A 21,678-nucleotide genomic window follows, 5' to 3' on the forward strand; every position below is an offset into this window, starting at 1 on the left:
TTTTATTCAAATTAAATGAAAACAAAAGATCTGGAGGCAAATGACTCATGCATCAACTAACTTAATTAGGAGTGCTTGTAATGAGGTATCAGAATTAGCTGCTTTTTTAGTTAACCCCAAATTAAATAGAAACTGGCAGCATAAAATGACAAAACATGTTCCAGAACTCAAAAGTGACTAACATATTTTTTTCCCACATGCTCCAGGGAAAGAGAAATTTTTAAAAAATCAGCATTTGCTAATAAACACATACAGAAATTTCAACTTCAAAAGTGATTCACCTTCAAAACCACAGTAATACACTGAATGGACACTATTACCTACAGTCTAAATGTTATCTATTTGTCACTTTCTTCTGGTAATGTAATACCAAGGCTGAAATTAGAACATCTGATCTATTTGTTAAAATACATTGTACCAGCCAGCACTCCATACGTAGCACATCAGCTGTCGCCAATGGAATTATTTCAAGTCTGAGATTCAGTGCACAGTGCACATAACAGAATTTCCCAAAGTATGGGACATAATTAAGTCTAAATCAAAGCGACCAAGTCTCTCACAATAAGAGATGACATGAAGTGGGATTGATGTCTGTTGATTAATATATTCGGGGGCTTCAAAGATAGTCTATAAAAGGCTGTCACTCTAGTGAAGTTTAAGAAATTACTCACATTCTGGAACAATGAAGTGTTTCGTGACTTTGATACTTGATTTTTCTGTTTTCACAGAGATTTTTTTATCTACCAAATAAGAATAATTTGCGCCACTTTTTTTAAACTTTGTTGATTAGTCTTTTGTTAATTTACAGACCTCCAATCAATGGACAACATGCTAACAGATTCACATTGTGCGGCTAGTGAGCCTCACTGCTGATGTAGCTCACACTAAGGTTTCTGCATTTTCTAGCTTTATGACTGCACTGGAGACCTCTCCAGTGAAGACAAACCAAACAACTCCATGGTTTCTGATAGACTTATTGACATTCTGTTAGTCAAAACATATAACAAAAATTCTGCCAGCTACATGATGTCTTCATGGTTGCAGCTGTTTGGATGAGATTGTGTTGTCAGCACTGCACCCAGCAGCGAAAGCCTCATTAAAAATGGTGCACTCATTGAGCTCCATACACAAAATAGCTTATGCCACAGATGCAAACTGTTCTCTTGGCCAGCAGTAAAACACAGCTCATCCTCATCGTTTTCCACACTAAGTACAAAACTGGGTCACTGGTGGTTTCTGTGAAGAGCCTAATGCCAGGACATAAATTGGGCTGGCTTCCCAGTTCGACGCTTGTTTAACAATGTGAGTGACACAGAAATCCACATTTGCAGAATGATACTGTGTGACTGTGGACTTGATGATCTTAAAGTTCTTTTCCAACCTAAATGATTCTATGATTCTATGATCATCTTTAGCAAATTTTGCTATCGCTTCTCAGAAATATTTCAGATGTCAGCAACTGTTTCTACTGAGGGCAATTTGATATTGACACACTGAAGAAATATACTTTGTAATATGATTTTTTTTAGGTTCTAGACTAAGCACTTAGGCAGATCTCCAAAATTAGTTGTAGCCTCTTTTTCTGCCTGGAATCAATAATATTTCAGGGTTATTGCAGCAAAGTCTATCCTTTATTATTTTCCTCTAGAAACTGATAGTAGAATCAACGGTAGCATTTAGAAAATCTAGACAAACGTAGTAAGACACATTTACTTTTGCCTGTGGGATAAACTTTAAAGTTAGGCAGCATGTGATCTGATGTTAGTCAGTTTACCAAGTAGGTTTTATTTTAGTAAGCAAATAAGAGTGGCAGAATTCATATAAAAAGAGATTATGTTATAAGAAACAACTGCCTTCAAAATTAATGTCATTCCCTGGGCATATCAACTACCAAAATTATTAATGCGGGGTGAATGAAGAAATGATGCTATATCTTCTGACATACTAGTGCACTATGGCAGATGAGAAAAGCAGTCTGAGATCAGAACAACTCTGGTCTGAAGACAGATGAAAATAACAGACAACTCAGAAACAATTGCTGTACTTATTCAAGTAAAACACCCATTAAGGAGCCATATCCCCAAATAAAGATAGCAGAATTATCCTAAAAGAGATATCTTTATGCAGTTCTTGTATTTAAATGTAATACTTTAATGAAAACATGCTAACAATCAGCTTCCAAAAGTATTTAGTTCCAAATAGCACCAAGTAGGTACCTAAATAAAATGACTAGAAATTTAAAAAATATCATCACTGCGTATTTTCTCAAGGCTCATGATATTACAGATTTGGCCACTATCAAGGCAAGAGAAAACAAAACCTCATTCTTACAGCCTGAGAAATGTCAGATGTGCAACTTTAGCTTTAGAAACATGAGAGCTATTGTTGTTAGCACAAATTATAAATGCTGGATGTCACTGTATTTTAAACACAGCAATGTCTTTCATTTTTGTTGTCAACATTCCCAGAGGCATTAGTTTACAGATTTTTGAAAGACAGGTTATCAGAATCTGCTCTGCTGTACTTCTGTATACGGCACTAAAACGTTCTTCAGATTTAAAATCTAATTTAGTTTCTTTACATAGAAAAGCAAAACTGTTCATACTCACAACAGCCTAGACACACTTACAGTGAAGAGGTGAGATGAGTTCTGCTGGAGTAGAAAGTATTTTAGTATGTAAAAAAAAAAAAAATTATCCAAGATGGAATCTTATTTAGGGATCGTTTTTATTTAGATGTAAATACTAGCTCTAAAGCAGTTTTTAAATTAAGACACCGAGAATAAAAGTGTTCTGAAATTTTAATTTAATCATGAGCTGCTTTCCATTCCTTCTATGACTAGTTTTCCTCTACATCTGCTTCTAAATTCTACAATTAGATCAAAAACACAGGAATTTGTGTGATGTCCTCCTGCACATCCATTTTCGACAAGGCTGCATCCCCAGATATTGGCCTGCAGCTCACATTAATTTCAGTATCAATTACTTCTGTGAGGTGAAGACAGAGCTTAGAGGGGCATAAATATATTACTAACACACTTTGAGCATGAAGAGTTTAACAGAGCCAATTCGACTGTAACAAGCAGTCCCACATAAATTTATGAATAAATTCTTCTGCATGTTATAGATATGAGAATGTATTCAGGTTTCATACTACTAATTTTTAGCCATAAAAATGGTATCAGTGTAACAAAAATACCTACTTGTTTACTTTCAGGGTAATATTGGCACTTTCATTCATGAAAAATCCATTCAGTGCTACACAGTGCAGAGACTATGCCTTGTAAGCCAGAGAGGAACTGATAAGCAGAATACTTAACTCAAAAGTGGATTTTAGAATAGTATTTTCTTTGTTCTAAGGAATTTTAATATATCTTCTTTATTTACTTTGATGGGAGAACTAGTAAAAATGTGGCTGAGGTTTGAATATCCAACAAGTACTTTCACCATCACCGAAGACTGGCTTCCACCAAAAATTTGAGAAGTAAATGTAAGAAAAATGCTTTGGTTTACACTGTAATTTTTTTTTTTATCCTGAACTAAGTTTTATTTTTATTTTGACGTTTTTTCTTAGGATGACATAATTACATAATAAAAATAAATTATTTTGAATATTTAGTAAATACTATCTCAAAAATAATTAAGAAGAAGTACTCTTGTCTGCTGTAAAACATTAAGGAACTGAAAAGCATAAAATTTAAAGGTTATTCAAGTGACAATTATTTGATGCTGAAATAAAGGGCCAGTGCATTTCTGAAAGAACAATATTGAACCACTGTATTTCAGGACAGCATTAAAAAAACATGGATGCTTGATACTAGCTTGTTAAATCTGTATGTACTTAGTACATATATACAAAGTTGCCTGATTTACCAAATGCTGAACAGAACAAAGAAACAAACCACCATTTTTAGGTGGGATACCACATTTTTTGATTATTGAAAACTACTGCTTTGGGCAAGAATTGAGGAGCAGGTCATTAAAGGGTTAAAGTATTAAAATAATCTGATGACCAGAAGGGAGAGCAATTTTTAAGATCTGAAATATACAAAATGTTTTATTAAAAAATTATCTGTTTTTCTACTTTAAAAACTGAAACTGGTCAGAGGAATATTATTTCAGGCCAATATGGAAAAAATATTTCTTAAACCACAAAGGGACAGTTTCACATAATGTCATGAATGGAACTTTAGCCTTTAGTAAAAAGGAAACAAAATTCACTTTGTAATATGAACCTCTATCAAAGGTGGAAGAGAGACAAATATTACATGCTATCTGGACTGCCATGCCAAGAGGGTAAATTTAAGAAAGAATTTCCTGGCTTTGGAGTCCGTAAGCCTACTCATTAAAAATTCCTCTTTTTTTTTTTGTGGTTTGACTTTTTCCCTTCTGTTCCCCCAGCCCTTTTAGAAAATTTTAAAAAAGGATATAAAACTCTGTTGAAAACTCAGTCACACGGCCAAAGGCAAATATACTAAGCACTGAGCATGTTCAAAGTCTTAAAGCCAAAATTATTCACCTAGTAGACATTTCTGTCCTGCACTGTACAAAAATTGATTAAATACTTGATGTAATAATGAGGGAGTTCAGACTGCTTATCCTTAGTTTTCTAACACTATAAAGCAGTAGTGATATTGTTTTAAGGAAACATACTTCAGATTTCTGAGTTACAAGTGAGGAAAAAATGTATAAACACGTAAAATAGTAAGAGCAATCAATATCCAGATTTTTACAAATCCCTTAGGAAAAAGAGAGGACATTATTTTTCTGTGTGTTACTTCTCAGCTGAGACTCTTGAAACCCCATTCATTTACCAACAGGCACTCAAAAATCCTTTCAACTTCAGAAAAGTGGGTTGGGCATACATTTATCCATCAGCAATCCATGCATCAGACCTCATTACAACACAAGGTGTTTTGAGAGCATGATCTACTGTTTTATAACATATTTTAAAAGGACTGTTCTATATTTTTAGCCATAATTTGTAGGTACCATAAAGTCTGCAAGCTGGTGACATTTTATTTTGCAATTTTTTAATGTTTTACCAGACAAACCAGCTAAAATACTTTAAACACCATATTTCCAGCTGTGCTCTGATCTAATTAAAAAAATAAATTACAAATGTTGCATACACTTAAAGTAAGTTTAGTTTATGGTAACTGTGGCTTGAACTACACACTGCTTCATGACATCCACACTCTTTGTAGACCATGACACAAACAGGTTTCTATTTGTCCTGCCTTCTCCAGAGTAGAAGTTTATTTGTTTATGTTTTTGACTTGGCCCTGTCATTGCTGTTGAGATCAGAAGAGATGGATGCGCCTGTTTTGCTTTCTTGACCTTCTGAATGAGCAGATGTGCCAGAAGTCTGCAAAAAGCCAATGCCAGCACTACAATGCATAGCTTTATGCACATACAAAAGGTAAAGAAAACTTATTTAACCAAATTAGATTTTTTTTTTAATTTTAAGTAATTTAAGTTTGTAAAAAAGGAAAGGAAAATGAATTAATTTTTTTTCTCATTTCCTTGTCTGATTTTGACATTCTCAGCAAGAAGTCCTGTTTGAAACAGGCTGACTACAAGGGGATTGTCAAGTAAGTGCACTGCCCAGAGAACCCACTGGGATTGCAGAACACGTCTTCAGGAAAAAAAAAAAAAGAAAAGGTCATGTTTTCAGATGGCACATAGTGACCTGCGAATTATGTCTGAGACACCTACAGTGCTAAAAAAAGACAGTGTTGCAGAGAAGCAGTAGGATTCCGAAATAGGAAAGAAGCCTACAAACTAGAATGGTTTCAACGGTGTTCATGTTGCTACAGTACTCTGATAGATTTGGCAAATTTTTTAAGGCACATTAGTAGTGATTCAACCAGAAGCACTAGAGAGGAGAATAAAACAAGGACCATCAGAAACACCTGCATTTCTTTTGACAGCAGAAAATTCTGTTGTGATGTGCTGTTTGAGACCACAGTAATGCAGAATTGTATCCAATTTGTTTAGAATAGAGATATCTGAACAAATACAACTGTGCAATATTGTATTTCCACAGCATTTTAAAATCAATATGACACATCTCTTCTAATGGAGAACAAAACAGAATAAATATATGATCATTAAACCCTGCTATTAAAATTTTCACAGCCACGTAGCAGTGCCCTTCAACATGCTTAATACAGATGGGTGAGATTCAGGTGCTGTTAAGTGCCTTACCAGAAGTCATCTCATAAAACTGTTCTGGTCAGAAGAATAATTCTAAACAGATTATAACGGATATATGCTGAACCTGAAATCATGCTATGAGTTTCCACTAATTTTGAGGAAATTTGGTTTTGTTTAATATTTATCACTTCTTTCTTAAATGATTGTTGCAAACTGAAGAACCTAAAATCACAAATGTGTCTGCACAACACTGTATAATGACTCTCATAATAAATATTAGGACAAAGGTAATTTCTGAATATTTTTTCATTATTTATAATGTTATTAAATGTTATAAAAAACCAAATGTCAGAACAATTCCTGTACAGGGGTAAATAAGCTCATAGCAAAGATTAATGCCACAGGTCTTTCATTTCATAATATTTCAGGAATACAATAAATTTAGTTTAGGAGGACTGCAGAAACAAATGGAAGAGAATAGCATAATCCCAGAAAACCTTTGGTGTACAAGTTACATAAATTATCACAAGAGTTCATTAGACTCACTCTTGGTGCTCTTTCTAAGTGTTTGGCAATAGCTGAATCATTAAGGGTGCATCACTCCTACAGCAGATGGAATTACTACTGTTCAAAACCAAAAAAGAGTGGAATGGAATTTACCAGAGAGAAAGCTGGTGTGTTTTTGTAAAATGTTCTACTGCTTCCCTCTTTCTGCTTGCAGCTTGATTTCACTGACAGCAACATCATTGGAATCTTCCTTGGTGGCACTTGTATCAAAAGGAACCATTCTTTTCATACGTGCTAGAAATAAGTCAGACAAAAAAAGTAATTAAACATCTTCAGAGAAATACATTTTGCTGACTGACCATCAATGTTTATACGAAACATATATTTCATTATACAATATTATAATTTACAGAGCAAGCAATATGCTATTAATAAATATTTAATATTCATAATGCTATGAATTGAGAAACAGACTTATTTTTATAGAGAAACAGATTTAAAAACTATATGATACAGGCATGGCCAAGAGCTTTCTTATACAGAAGAAATGTAAACTTCATTTTTAAAAATTTGATAATTCCACTAACATTTATTTTCCATTTAATTTTCCAGCATTTTTGTTTAAATAAGACAAAACAAACCACTCAGAAAATTCCCAAAGTAATATCTTTACCAATAGCATAGACTAAAGTCAACAAGTGACACTGAACAGGTGTTCATAGGATGCCATTCTGTGTATATACATTCACAGCAGGGTGCATATATAATGCTTATTTCTAAATACATTATATTGCATCAAAATCTAGGCAATATGAATTGACAGAACATCTTATGATAAAGTGCTGGAGGAAAAAACCCCAAATACCCAAACATCTAGCAATTATTAAGCAAAAGGCAGAAATTAAGGGGAAGAAAGTGGATATCAGCTTATACAACATACCTTTCTTCTAATGGCCTTCCTTATATCATAAGCGTGTAAGAAAAAAAAAAAACTGGCTGGACGGCCGGGCCCAGAGAGTTGTGGTGAATGGAGTTACATCCAGTTGGCGGCCGGTCACGAGCGGTGTTCCCCAGGGCTCAGTACTGGGGCCAGTCTTGTTCAATATCTTTATCAATGATCTGGATGAGGGGATCGAGTGCACCCTCAGTAAGTTTGCAGACGACACCAAGTTGGGCGGGAGTGTTGATCTGCTCGAGGGTAGGAAGGCTCTGCAGAGGGACCTGGACAGGCTGGATCGATGGGCCCAGGCCAACTGTATGAGGTTCAACAAGGCCAAGTGCTGGGTCCTGCACTTCGGCCACAACAACCCCATGCAGCGCTACAGGCTTGGGGAAGAGTGGCTGGAAAGCTGCCTGGCGGAAAAGGACCTGGGGGTGCTGGTTGACAGCCGGCTGAACATGAGCCGGCAGTGTGCCCAGGCGGCCAAGAAGGCCAATGGCATCCTGGCCTGTATCAGAAATAGTGTGACCAGCAGGAGTAGGGATGTGATTGTGCCCCTGTACTCGGCCCTGGTGAGGCCACACCTCGAATACTGTGTTCAGTTTTGGGCCCCTCACTACAAGAAGGACGTCGAGGTGCTGGAGTGTGTCCAGAGAAGGGCAACGAGGCTGGTGAGGGGTCTGGAGAACAAGTCTTCTGAGGAGCGGCTGAGGGAACTGGGGTTCTTTAGCCCGGAGAAAAGGAGGCTGAGGGGAGACCTCATCGCTCTCTACAACTACCTGAAAGGAGGTTGTAGTGAGGTGGGTGTTGGTCTCTTCTCCCAAGTAACTAGCGATAGGACGAGAGGAAATGGCCTCAAGTTGCGCCAGGGGAGGTTTAGATTGGACGTGAGGAAAAATGTCTTTACTGAAAGAGTGGTTAAACATTGGAAGAGGCTGCCCAGGGAAGTGGTTGAGTCCCCATCCCTGGAGGTATTTAAAAGACGAGTAGATGAGGCACTTAGGGACATGGTTTAGTGGACATGGTGGTGTTGGGTCGATGGTTGGACTTGATGATCTTAGAGGTCTTTTCCAACCTCAATGATTCTATGATTCTATGATTCTATAAGAAAAGTGGTCCTTCCTGATTGTTTGTAATAAATACCCAGAGTGCAATTTTTTAATAGTCCAGTAAAATTGTAGCAGTATATAACCAAAAGTTATTTAATAGGGAGCAAGTCTTCACAGTTTGATTAGGAGGAGTGAGATGTTTTCACTTTCGGGAGAAGAATGAAGTCACTGTGTTTGGGACATTAGTGAAACAGTGAGTTATCATTTTTCAGCACAAAGTTTTCAGTATTGATCCAAAACTATGCTACTGTATGCTATTTCAGCGGTACCTCCTGTGGTCAGTATTCAAAGTAAAGTGAAAAATCATAAAGAAAATTCTTTGCTAAACTAAATCAATTTGCATTTTTCAAAGTGATGATGTCAAGTTTCCAATCATTCCAGGTTCTTATCCTTGAGCAGCCTTAGAAGGTTTGGTTCTAGAATGGTGTCCCACAGCATCATGATGCTACAATGTCTTTTTACTTTTAATTACGTTACTTATTTATAAATGTCAATACAAATATTCTTAAGAACTTATGAAAAAATATACATAGAGGGATAAAGACAGACATCAGCTTACATTGCAGGAGTTAATTGTTATGACAATAAAATCAACATTCAGGACAACTTGTTTTTATTCAACCATGATATCATTGCTACTATATACCATGTTGACACAAGAGTTGTGTATCACCAGAAACAAAGGGTCAGAGAAGACTGTGATCCCAGCTACAGAAGTTGGGAAAACTGCTGGCTATTTTCTTCTCCCTAAAGTCACAGCTTATGAAGCCCTGCAACATAAATTCCCAACAACAATAGAAAGCCTGAAAGCAATATGGCTTCTGGGAAACCATCCAGGTTAAAACCTTGAAGTGATGAACTGTACAAAGAGAAAGGCAGGACCCAATTCATGCAAAGCATGTGTAACTCTAGGGACCTTTGTAACATAAAATTTAAGAAAAATACAGTGGCCGTGAAAAACAATCTCTGAGGATTATTCTTTAGATAACAACTAGTAGTGACTTTTTAGACACCGTTTTGGTCTGATAATAATACAGACTGAAAACCAATGCTTCCTTGTATAAATTATAACTGAGAGTTAGACTTCTTCCTTTCTAAGAAAATGGGTATAGAAATAAAAGCTAATTCCCACAGCATCTTTAAAATAGTTTGTTATGGAAAAGCTGTTACAATTGTAGAAATTATACCAGAAACATGAAGACCAGACATAAAACAGAATGTTAATATTAATTACTTTTCCTTTTAACTGCCTGCTGCATTGGCAACCTTTTACTAAATATATATATATGGAAGTAGATTGCTATTCCTTTTTTTTTTCCCCCCATACTTTTTGTCCCTCTTTCTTCAACCAATTTTAAACTTAAATCCCAGGATCCCCCTCGCAGATAAATTAAATTATATCAAACGTGTCTGCTCTCCTCCCTGGTGCTCTCTGTAAGTCCTAAGAGACCCACATTGGGAACGGAGCTTCTAGTACTACATATTGACTCTATAATCTGTAAGGTTTCGTGAATTTAAGAGAGAGGGAGTGGGGACACATTAAATCACAAAGGCTTACAAACTGCTCCAAAAGGTAAATGAAAAAAAAAAGTCTGTTCTTCTGTTTCTGAAGAAGTAAGGAGATAAATCAATCACAGAAAATAGGTAATGACATTTATAGGTAGTTTTATTAAAAGCTACAGGAGGTTTGGGAGCAAAAGACCTCAAATTATACTTCACTGTCAAAGTCTCAAATTATAACTAATTAATATCATTACTGAAATTAAAAGTTCATGGCGTTTATGTGACTAACATGGCTGAAGTAGCTGATTTTATAATTTGCCACTCACTGGCAAGTACAAGAAAAGCTCCTTAATGTTAATACCACTGCAGAATTTTCACTGTCCTCAGGAACAATAGCAACAACTTCAAAATACACATTTGACTAGTGGAGATCAGGTTCAGCATAAAGGCAAAACATTCAGTCACTAACCAAATTCTGTGGAGTAATTCACATACCTTAGTGCCATAAGCTACCACAGATATCCACAAAGGGCTGCAAAAGATGTGATGGGCCCTATGAGAAACCTATGCCTTCCTGGAATGACAGCTAGAAGCATACTCTAGGACATCTAAAATGACATCAGGCATCTACAATGGGCACCTGACTTGCTCTTATACTTACTTACTAAGCATAAAGAACATATAATAGCACTAACTCTTAGGAAAAAAGAATCAGCAAAGTGAGAAATTAAGAACACCACCTTCATTTTATCAGAGTCAAATCAAATCAGGGATATGCCTACTTATCTGTTTTAGCCTCAGAAAATTTGACTAATGGATTTTTATAGAATACAAGTAAGAAACTAAATCTCTAAAGATTTTTGTATCTGGTTCCTTTCCCTTAAAAACAAATAGGAAAAAGTGAAACACATTCACTGTTTTCTTACTTGTTTGCTTTTTTAAAAAAAAAATTATTTTTAAAAATAGCTCTTTACCATCTGGGCAAAAGAACAAAACTAAAAACACTCTCAGCACCATTCTGGGATTTGGAAAATACGAAATATGAAGATCAGCTTAATTTATGATGTGGAAAATACCTTCCTAAAAGTTTTAAGCAAGAAAAAAAAGTCCTTCAGCCATGCCTGAACATGGTTTCAAAAGGAGCCCTCCTCACATGCTGAAGACTTTGCAAATATTTCATAATGATCAACATTGAATCACTACTGTCTTTCATTCATCACTTATTTTTTTACCTCCAGAAAGCTTAGCGCTGGTAAAAACCAGTTGAATCAGAGAATAAATACCCAGCACTGGTTCATCAGATTGGTATTCAGATCACATGGATCCTATTTCTCCAACAACTGCCTAAAAGTGATTAAAAAGTACTAAAGTAACAAAGTTCTAGCAAGTTCCATTCAGGTTAAGCAATATAAAGATATTGTAATATTTTAGGAACATTTATGCTGCATCTTTACATTTCAGCAGGTTTTTTGCAGTGGAATCACAGAGTTGTTGAGATTGGAAGGGGCCGCTGGAGGTCATCTAGTCCAACATGCCTGCAAGGTATGGGTTCTTTCTTTTCTATACCCCAACGAGGCTGAGCTGTACTTTGACTTGCAAGGCTTTGACAAGGGAAAATGGAAAAACAACTCTGAGTCAGGGGAAACTGTTCCTGAAGTATAGATCAGATGGAGGCATTTGCTCTTACGCTTTATTCCCACTATTGTTATTCAGTATGCTCTGCAAAAAGGTATTAATCGCAATCCACAGATTCTGAAAGGAAAGAAACCAACTCTTTTTAACCTCATCAAATTGACTCAGGACTTACTGGTGAGCAGTAATGTACTGCAGCACTCACACTAAGATGCAAAGGTTTGAAAGCGCAATGAAGCCTGAAATAGGACTTTCCATTACACAGAATGCAACTTACTGAATGGATTCCCAGTATACAAACTGGCTATATTGAAAAGAAATGGAAGGTGATATCCTTCTGAAGAAAAGTATTCTGATATCCATGTGCTGATACGCTCAAAAAAAACCTTAAAAAAATTTTTTTAAGTTAGTTTTGACATTCATGCAAAGGTGTGCCTGTAGCAGATAAAGATCTAATATGTCCTATCTTTTGCTCAGCAGTTCCGAGCTGTATCACAGATCGCATGACCTTGCATGACCACAAGTTGTGTATGCATTAGGGGATAGAAAGAATAGTTAAAAACAACTATTGAAGTAGAAGCAGAATTAGTGAATTCAACTTTCACTGTTAAACTGCTACACAAGCACAAGACTAACTGGTACAAATGAAAGATCTGGGAAAGGATCCTTGGCTGAGGATGTCTCTCTGGTCCCTGAAAAGATAATGCAGCTTACACAGGTATGATTCTTCATGCAGAGATTCAGAATCCAAGTGCAGCCCTTTTTTTGGCATAGGATTGGATGACAAACAAAATATATTGTATGTCCCAGTTAAAAAAAACCAAACAACTATCAGTGAGATGTAATGAAGTACTTCCTAGACAAAGGCATCCATCCAGTATCTAAAGCTAAAACACAGGAAGACTGCTAGACGGCTCTAGCATTTTTTTGTCGAAAAGTAGAGTGTCTTACTCTCTCAAGTAAAACAGCTTTAAAAGAGTATAACACATTACTTGTAGATTTTTTCTGTGAAACAATACTTACAACCTGAATCTGAGAGCGGTGAGCTGGACAAAAAGCTGTTTTGAGTTTGCCGACTAGAAGTGGGAGCAGCCACTTCTATATCAGAAATTTCAGCATCCATTTTCACATCCTATGGCAGCGAAATAAAAATAATTTTTATCTGTTAATATCAAGCAGCTGTAAACTTTAACAAAAAACATACAGTAGCACACATACAGGTATATGCTGTGATTTCACACATGCTGGAAAATAATGATATGAATTCTCAGAATTCTCAGTATTGCAGCTAGGTTCAAATTAATTTGCTTATGAATTTCCTGCCCATTTCATCACTATAAAATCTCTGCAAAAAACTGCTTTGCCTTGAGAAAAGCATTGGGAGCACTGCAAGTTTTTGTCACTACAGTAAGTTGTAAAAATGCTCTCTTTCTTGTTTACATCACATCCACAGTTCAGGACAAAGCATAGTGGCAGGGCAGACATCAGTGAATGATGAATTCCTCATCAATGAATGGTCCACATTAGTTCACTGGAGTTCCACAAGTAAGTAGTAATAAAAATTAAATCCATTTTCCCTGCCACTGAGGAAACTCAAACTCATTGATTTCTCATATCAAAATACCTGAAGTTGCTTTTTCATCTTTTTATTAAACCATTTAATAAAGTCTGAGGCACAACGTTACTATTTATGGTTAGACCCATACAGCATAGCTTTTTGCTGAGTAAAGTCATTTGGTCTATCAGCTAAAAAAAGAAGATGATTTTAAAAAGGCCATTTAAACAAAAATCTCCATAAATCTTTCTTAGCACTGCAGCAAGTAGTCCCCAGTTGCAATACCTTCCAAAATAAGATTAAAAGCTTGGCTTGGTACCCAAATTACTCAGTTTCTTGAAATGAGAAGAGATAATAACGCACAAATGCATCAGTTCATAAAACACTCAATTTTGCTACTGAATTCTTATAATAAACAGCCTCAGGGAATTTTGTTAAAACATCTTACAATTTATCATTCATGCTGATACTAAGATTTGAAAACTAAACAGAAAACAAAATAAAATGCAACATTAATTTAGAGATACAATGAGCTTTTGTCCCATCACTGAAGAGGGATTTACTTCTATTAAGACTAATGGGAATTATACATATTAATCCCCTTATGTGCCGATGAGAGACTCCATACATACATAGCACAACAACAACTTTTAAAGAATAAAAAAAAGTTTTTGTCTTTTCATTCTGCTTCCAGAAATGCTATCTTAGAACAGAGCTTTTAAACAAGCAAGGTGCTTCTACCAGCATCTGCAATACAGAATGGCTTTCTCTTTACAGAAGTTTTAACTTACAGAATGTGCCTTTTCTCACGTGCTTCATTTACAATTACATCTGTATGCTGTTTGACTAGATGGTCGGTTGTTCATGGCAGGGAAACTGTCCTAAAATATTTGCATCTATCAATCATAACAGTTATCTTTAGTTTTCCTCTAGCTTTCTCTTCTGATTTTGCTTCAGTTGGTATTCTCTATTATTTATTTTATTTTTATACGTTATATTTACTTTCTTTCCCCCCCCAATTTCTTCTGTATCTACTATCACTCAGCCTTTCTTAGTTGAAAAATCACGATTGTTGTACTTGATGGTATTCTGCCAGCCTCTGGCCTCCTTTATTACTGGAAATGTTACATTTTAAAACATACAAATAGCAATTATGATTTTCCTGGGCTTCTAAGCAACAGGTATTTTACAGCCATCTGACGAGACTACAGAGTAGGAGGATTGAGTGGGGACAAATGAAATCATAAGAAAGGAATAAAAATAACTTCTTTTAGGGGAACATTCAATTTTGGTTTCATTTTTGCTCCTTAAAATGAAAAGAGGCTAGGACACAGGATTAGATAATGCCTGTCTGAGATTAACATTGGCAAGCAAGCTGAAAGAAGTGTATTACTAGGAAGGCTAGAAAGAAGATCGTAACAGAGGAGAAAGATTAATTGAAGAAGTAATTTTATCTAAAATGGTCAAAGTAAAAATTTTACAAGAACTCCCTTTTTTAAAACATGCATTTTCTTATCACCTACCAAATATCTGTCTACTTGGTATAGCAGAAGCACTACGTTGTGTACAGAGCATGAATCAAAACTATCGGAAAGAATGAACTTTGATGTCCTCAAGCCTACACTCTTCCACCAATCAATTTTACAGACTCCCAATTGACAAATAGTAAAATAAAAAAAAATTAAACAACAATGCATTTGAGTTAGTTCCAAGGGAGTGTAAGAAAGGCAAGCATTACAAAGGGTTTTTTTAGACTAAGCTAGCCTGACCACTAAAATCAGATTAGCACCTGTTTCTTGTTTTTGAACATTCTGTTCTATTTGTAACAGCCATTAGAGCAAAGAGTACTGTATGTCATGCAAAAACCCAATTATGCCTGACTAAATGGAAGCCATTAATTGCTCTCTGTTGTCTAAAGAAAGAGGAAATATTGTTTTGGAATCAGCTTTATACTGGATTCTGAATATAGAGTTCAAATCATGCGAGCTCAGTAAGTTCAGTCAACTTAGTGCAATATTATATTCTACCATCAGCTGATTGCATTCCACTTAGCTTTTAAAATTTTTCCAAATTTCAGTGGCTACTGAATTAGTAACTCCTGTGTAAAGGCAAGAGAAATTCAAGAAACAAAGATTATAATTAGCAACAGACTGAAAGTGAATCTGCCCTGTTTCTTCCTTTCAATTCTTTCTTACAGAAGAACAAGATGGCTTTTTCAAGGAGCTTAATACCTTCTTCTTACAACAGCAACTTACTAAGCTAAAATACTCTATTTATTTTACCTTTTCCACTTTTAAAAAGACCTACTGATAAGTAAGTCCTCATTTTACAGAAGAAAGACCGCTATGGAGGAGGTGGGGAACACAAACAGCTTAAAGTTTTTTGATACATGGTGTGTGATCCTAGATTTTGAGCTCAACTGCTTAGAGACACTGGTAAGATTCATTGCCAAAGAATCTTGATTTGATTTGTGGTTGCAGAAATACTAGCATGAATCTTCAGTTCTGATCATTTATTTCAACCACGTCCATAAGAAATTGTAGTTCTGCCGAAGTAAGCTGCTACCACAATGGCACTCAGTGAGAACTGATATGACAATGAACAAGCTAATATGAAGAGAAAGAAAGCGTGTTAACAATTGGAAAGGTGAACTCATTACAGGCAACGTTTCTAAAACAAGAGCACTGGATTTGTATTGCAGGGAGTTAGGAAATTATGCTTAGCCCTGCTATCAGTCCGCTGAGTGACCTTTAGCAAATCACTTCCCCTCTGTTTGCCTGGCTTTCATTTATGTATGAAATAGACATTATAGACTATCTTCTGTAAAGAATGCAAAGATCAGCTACTGAAAAATCACTATACATGATCTACAAATTAATCATCCTTTTAATGGAGGAAACAGGTTTCTATGTTTATCTTTTACATGAAAGGACAAGGGAAAATTGAACAAACCAATAAAAAAATTGCTGTAGAAAGCAATTTGACAAAGCAGGTAAACACTTCAGAGTAGTAAGACATAGTAAGACACTTTTCTGTGAAATTTTAAAGATTTTTGGAAAGTATCCACGGCACTTTACAATGAAGACAACACTTCTGTCATCAAATTTTACATCAGCCACGGCAGCTACATAAAACAGAAACATTCACGTGTTATTTTAGTCTGTGTTTATACTAGGAGTTAATATACATCAAATAAGCTTACGTTGCTGATTGAAAGTAATCAGGAAACAGAAGTGGAGTACACAGACATACCTTGAATTGTTGGACTTTTTGATTTGAATCTTCCAGTTGTTGCTGTAGAGAACTCACTATTTCTTTATACTTTGTATACCTTTCCTCAATCATCTCCCTTCGGCAATGGGACTCCTAGAAATACGTTGAAAGATCTAAATGATTTCATAATGTGAATTATTAATTACTAACTTTCAGAGGTTGAAATACAGGGACCATACGAAAGCATAATGTTCAGTACAGAAAAGTAATGTTAAAATGAAGATAGGTTAAAATGTAAACAGCCTCATCCTTAACTGGTGAATGATTTCTTGTAACTCCAAAATATCACACCTTCTAACAAAGAAATTCTGTAATGGTGAAAAATTCATTACAATACCATAGAAACAAGCACTTGAAGAAAAAAAGTGTTCTAAGGATATGGACTAAACAGTATTTTCAAATAAGAAAACATAACGCTTCTCACTGAACTAGCTAATGATTCACTTGAATGAATACAACTACCAGACAACTTGTGAGGCATTATCAAAAATTTACTTTCTCTCTCCTTCTCCCTTCCTGTGAAAACACTGAGGGAAGAACTTGCTAGCAGTGGAAAGCAATGAATGGCTTTGAAATACTTCATTCATGCATACCACCTGAGAGTAAAATATGCTATTGTACAAAAAATCCAATGTATTATTTTCAAATAGAAGAATTAATGAAACTCCAAACTGACATGATTCTCAGCTGAGGTATAAAGCTTAGCTCTCTTGAATAATAATTTATTTATTAAACAATACACAGTTGTTGGTAGGGACTTATCTTAAGAAAACAGTCTTTAAAAAACTGAGCATCAGGGAAAAGGACAGAGCTCAAATTAAACCAAAGAATTTGGGTTCCAGTCTCACGAATGCTGGCTAAGTGATAACTACAGCAAACCAGAAAATGACAACGTCATTTCATAGTAACGTTAAGCAAGAGAGTGCAAGTGTGAAGGAGATTGTAGAAACCCCACATTCAAGCTTCTGTTTTGCCTAGCTGAGAGCAGAATTTTTCCTTTAGCAGTGCGGAACCATCGGAAACAGAAGGCAAATGTCAACCTCTGTCAGAGCAAAAAGCTCTTCTGGGGATACCTGGAATGTGAAATTAGAACTATATATCTTAACAATATTTTTCTTAAAAAACCCCAAACATTTCAATCAGCATTTGTGTTCCTATCTCTGTTGATGATGACAGCGATAAAATAATGTACAAGTATTAATACATGACCTCATGCAAGAACACTTAGAATAAACAATGTTCCAAACAAGTATGTTTTGAAATGTTTATGACTACCTCAGGATGAGTAATTCTTAGCAAATAAAATGCAAGTCGTTATGCATTTGTTGATCTGTGATTTAATACTGATTTAAAATTTATATTGTGCAATGAGGTTCCAAATTCTTTTTTCGTAAACCACCAACTTCATGTATGGAAAGTAAGAATAATACAGTGGGGTTTAACCACTTAGCCACTGAAGATCTAATCTGAGGCTTATCACTCTTGACAGTACTCTACCACTGCTGTCTATATGTCCCACTGTGTCCAAACAAACATACCTTGATTTGATAGTGATACTGGGGAAATAAGTGACAAATATTGGCATTATGTCAAAACAAAAAAAAGAAAAAAAGCCGTAAAGCTCACCTATTTTCACTCATTACTTTAAATATTGAAATAACTGGCATAATATATTTCATTACAAAATTTTCATTTTTTAACAAGTAATATCAGAGTTCACCACTCATTACAAATATTCTGAACCAGTAATTAGGACTTGATCTATTACACCCAGTTACCAATGTTTGCTTACATTATGGAGCACCTCAGCAGTGTTACTAATTAGGACTAAATTTATAACCTCAAAAAAATCTGTATAAACATGAAAATAAATTTCTGTATGTTTTTGTATAATATGTACATATGTAATTTTAAATATCTTATTAACCAATTTTCTATACATATGGAGAGGACATTAATTAACAAAAATATTTTAGAACTACTGAAAGAGTCAAATGAAATCTTTCTCACTCCAATATCTTTGAAATCTTCTAACAGGCTCAGTTTCTCAGGAACAGACTCCAGATGGTCTAAAGCTACTCGAGTACTCTAAAGAACAGAACACATTATAAAACATAAAAAATTAATCAATTCTTTCAGCCATTTCAAACATTAAAAACCTATTACATCTATGGAAACAGGTTTATAGGTATGTATGTGTCTGTAAATTAAACAGGTCAACAGTACAGGCTGTTAAGGAAAAAGGACAAAAGAAAACACTCAGCACAGCTTCCTTAATTTGAATCTCCATGAATAGTTACTAGTTTATTGAGCAGAACAATATTTATTTACAATTTTGGAGTTTATGTAGCCTTCAGAATGAAATTTTCTTTTATTGCACTTCAGGGAGTAAAGTTCATTTAACAAAAATATAAATATATACTCATAATGTTTATATCTTTGTAGTTAAACACATAGTAGAAACGTCTTTTTTTTTTGCAAATACAAATATGGGCAGTTAGCACTTAACTAAAAATAGAACAATCAAATTTCATATTTCTGGTTTAGACATACAGTATGTACTGCTGAAAGATGAATTACCACTCTGCAGAGAGTTAGGGTTGGACTCAACAACAAGATTTCACATCCACACCCGTGACACAAAAAATCTAGTCTGTAGCAAGATGCAAAGAACTGAAGAAAATGAGTATCATGTTTTGGGTTTTGTGCACAGGTGAAGTTGGTTGGTCATGCATAAAGAGCAGTCATGCCCCATAAGCCAGATGCCTCTGGAGCATCTCAAAGGCTGCCCCTCTATTTGCTGAAGAGCAATCAGAAACAATACTGTTTGTACTTTCTGAACAACAGTTGGTATTTCCTCCACAATTCTATAAATGACACTTCTTTGGCTAAAGTTCCGTTAACCTGGTATGCAACCTACCAATAATGGTCTTCATTAACCACATTACTGCCCCGGCTCTTTAAAGCAAAAATCTATACAACAAATAAAATTCATCAATCCTGAAGTCAAGTATCGTTACGCTGTAAAGTCTGTGCAAACTGAGTTAACTTGCACTTAACTACAAAAGCTCTGTTTGCTAGTCTTGGAAACTCTCAATCTGACCAACAGGAAAAACATCCCATTTAGATCCCAGACCTAAGACCTGAAGAGACTAAAACTTTCAATCACACCAGGATAAGAAAAATCAGTGGGACCTCTCAGCACAAGTGCAGTCTGCTCCAAAAAGCTGTGTTTTGTATTACATAAAGCTCCCTGACAATATTCAAAAGCAACCCAATGAGTCAAGATTGTAATAGTGTACTATGCTAGGTATAACAAACCTTGAAACATCAGTAGTATTAGCAAACAACAAAAATACTTTACCAATGATTAATACGGAAAGAACCATCTACAGGCTTCATTGTTATAAAAAAGTGTATATCCATGTAAGCTAATTCTTTAGAGAAGATTGTGTTTCTTTAAAAGCATAGGTCATAAGTATATTGCTTTAGTTAAAAATCAATCACATGAAAAATTATTAAAAAACTGAAATGGGAGAAACAGCAATGAAATGAACACTCATGTGAGCAGGCAGCTTAGATAACAATATCAATATTGTTATATTAATATTTTATTACAAATAGCATGGATATTATATATTGTATATCAATGTAATAGGTACATTAATAATTTAGTAATATATTAAATAGCATTATATGCAATATATTGTACATATATAAAGCAACATAAAATATTAGATATTTATATATGATAATACATTAATAGCAGTATTATTAAAATTATTATATATACTGCTAGCATGACTGTCTAGTGACCACAAATCTTTTCTTACATGCTGCTATTAATTATATAGACAAGCAGTTACCTGCACAATGAACTAAACAAGCCATTGCTCCTATAATTTATAAGCAATATTGCAAATTACAATAACATAATATGCAAAAAGATTACAATAAAATAATGTATGAAAAGCCATCACGTTTTCCTTCGAAACAACCACTTGCCAGCTTAATTATGCGCTCTCTCATTCATATACTATAAGAGAGAGTGTACAACCACTCTCTATTCATCTTCTCTCTGCAACTTCCCATTTTAAAGACCTCTTGCAATCTTTCCCATCTGTTGTGGTTTAACCCGGCAGGCAGGTAAACACCACACAGCCCTTTGCTTACCACCCCCCCACAGTGGGATGGGGATGAGAATCAAAAAAAAACCAGTAAAATTTGTAGGTTGAGATAAAGACAGTTTAATAGGACAGAAAAGGATATACAAAGCAAGTGACGCACAATGCAATTACTCACCACCCGCCGACCGATGCCCAGCCAGCCCCCAAGCAGCGGTCACCGCCCCCGCTGCCAACTCCCTCCAGTTTATATACTGAGCATGATGTCACATGGTATGGAATATCCCTTTGGCCAGTTTGGGTCAGCTGTCCTGGCTGTGCCCCTTCCCAGCTTCTCGCTGGCAGGGCATGGGAAGCTGAAAAGTCCTTGACTAGTGTAAGCACTGCTTAGCAACAACTAAAACATCGGTGTGTTATCAACGTTATTCTCATCCTAAATCCAAAACACAGCACTATACCAACTACTAGAAAGAAAATTAACTCTATCCCAGCCGAATCCAGGACAGTATCCACCCCTTATTCTATACCATCTACGTCATGCCCAGGTCCCCCACTTTCCAATACATTCCCGTTAATCACCACCACTTTTCTGTCTTTTGATACATACACACAGATATCGTTCCCTTAGTCTATGGGCCATCCCTATAAAATGTTCATTGAGTTCATTTAGTCCATGACTTTGGGCTCCATCTGTCGTAACAGTCCTTCAGGGCAGGAAAGATGGTGTGTGGTGTGGGACTGTTGCATGCTGAAGCCAGTTTTGGTCCCATCACCACTGCACTTGTCCGGTTCTATCATGGCTGCATTTTGCTCGGTTTCATCAAAGTTCATTCTTCATTGATATGGGTGATTCTTACTGTAATACTGTTGATATGGC

General features: G+C 35.6%; 1 protein-coding gene across 5 annotated transcripts in view; it reads right to left on the minus strand.

The window, feature by feature from the left end:
• The window catches only part of CEP128 (centrosomal protein 128), a 165,485-nt gene that overhangs the window by 13,753 nt on the left and 130,054 nt on the right, over window positions 1–21,678 (minus strand). For 3 of the 5 annotated variants that reach the window (XM_076345220.1, XM_076345221.1, XM_076345225.1), the window contains 4 exons: window positions 18,688–18,765; window positions 16,657–16,770; window positions 12,873–12,981; window positions 6,469–6,959 (listed from right to left, as the gene is read on the minus strand). In XM_076345220.1, the coding sequence (XP_076201335.1) occupies window positions 6,853–6,959; window positions 12,873–12,981; window positions 16,657–16,770; window positions 18,688–18,765 (408 nt within the window). In that variant the 3' untranslated portion in view covers window positions 6,469–6,852. Of the gene's footprint in view, window positions 1–6,468; window positions 6,960–11,912; window positions 11,970–12,872; window positions 12,982–16,656; window positions 16,771–18,687; window positions 18,766–21,678 lie in introns of those variants that run through there. The other 2 variants (XM_076345222.1, XM_076345223.1) reach the window with 2 other exon arrangements.

Source organism: Aptenodytes patagonicus, chromosome 7 (assembly GCF_965638725.1).
Source record: "Aptenodytes patagonicus chromosome 7, bAptPat1.pri.cur, whole genome shotgun sequence".
NCBI classification, from domain to species: domain Eukaryota; kingdom Metazoa; phylum Chordata; class Aves; order Sphenisciformes; family Spheniscidae; genus Aptenodytes; species Aptenodytes patagonicus.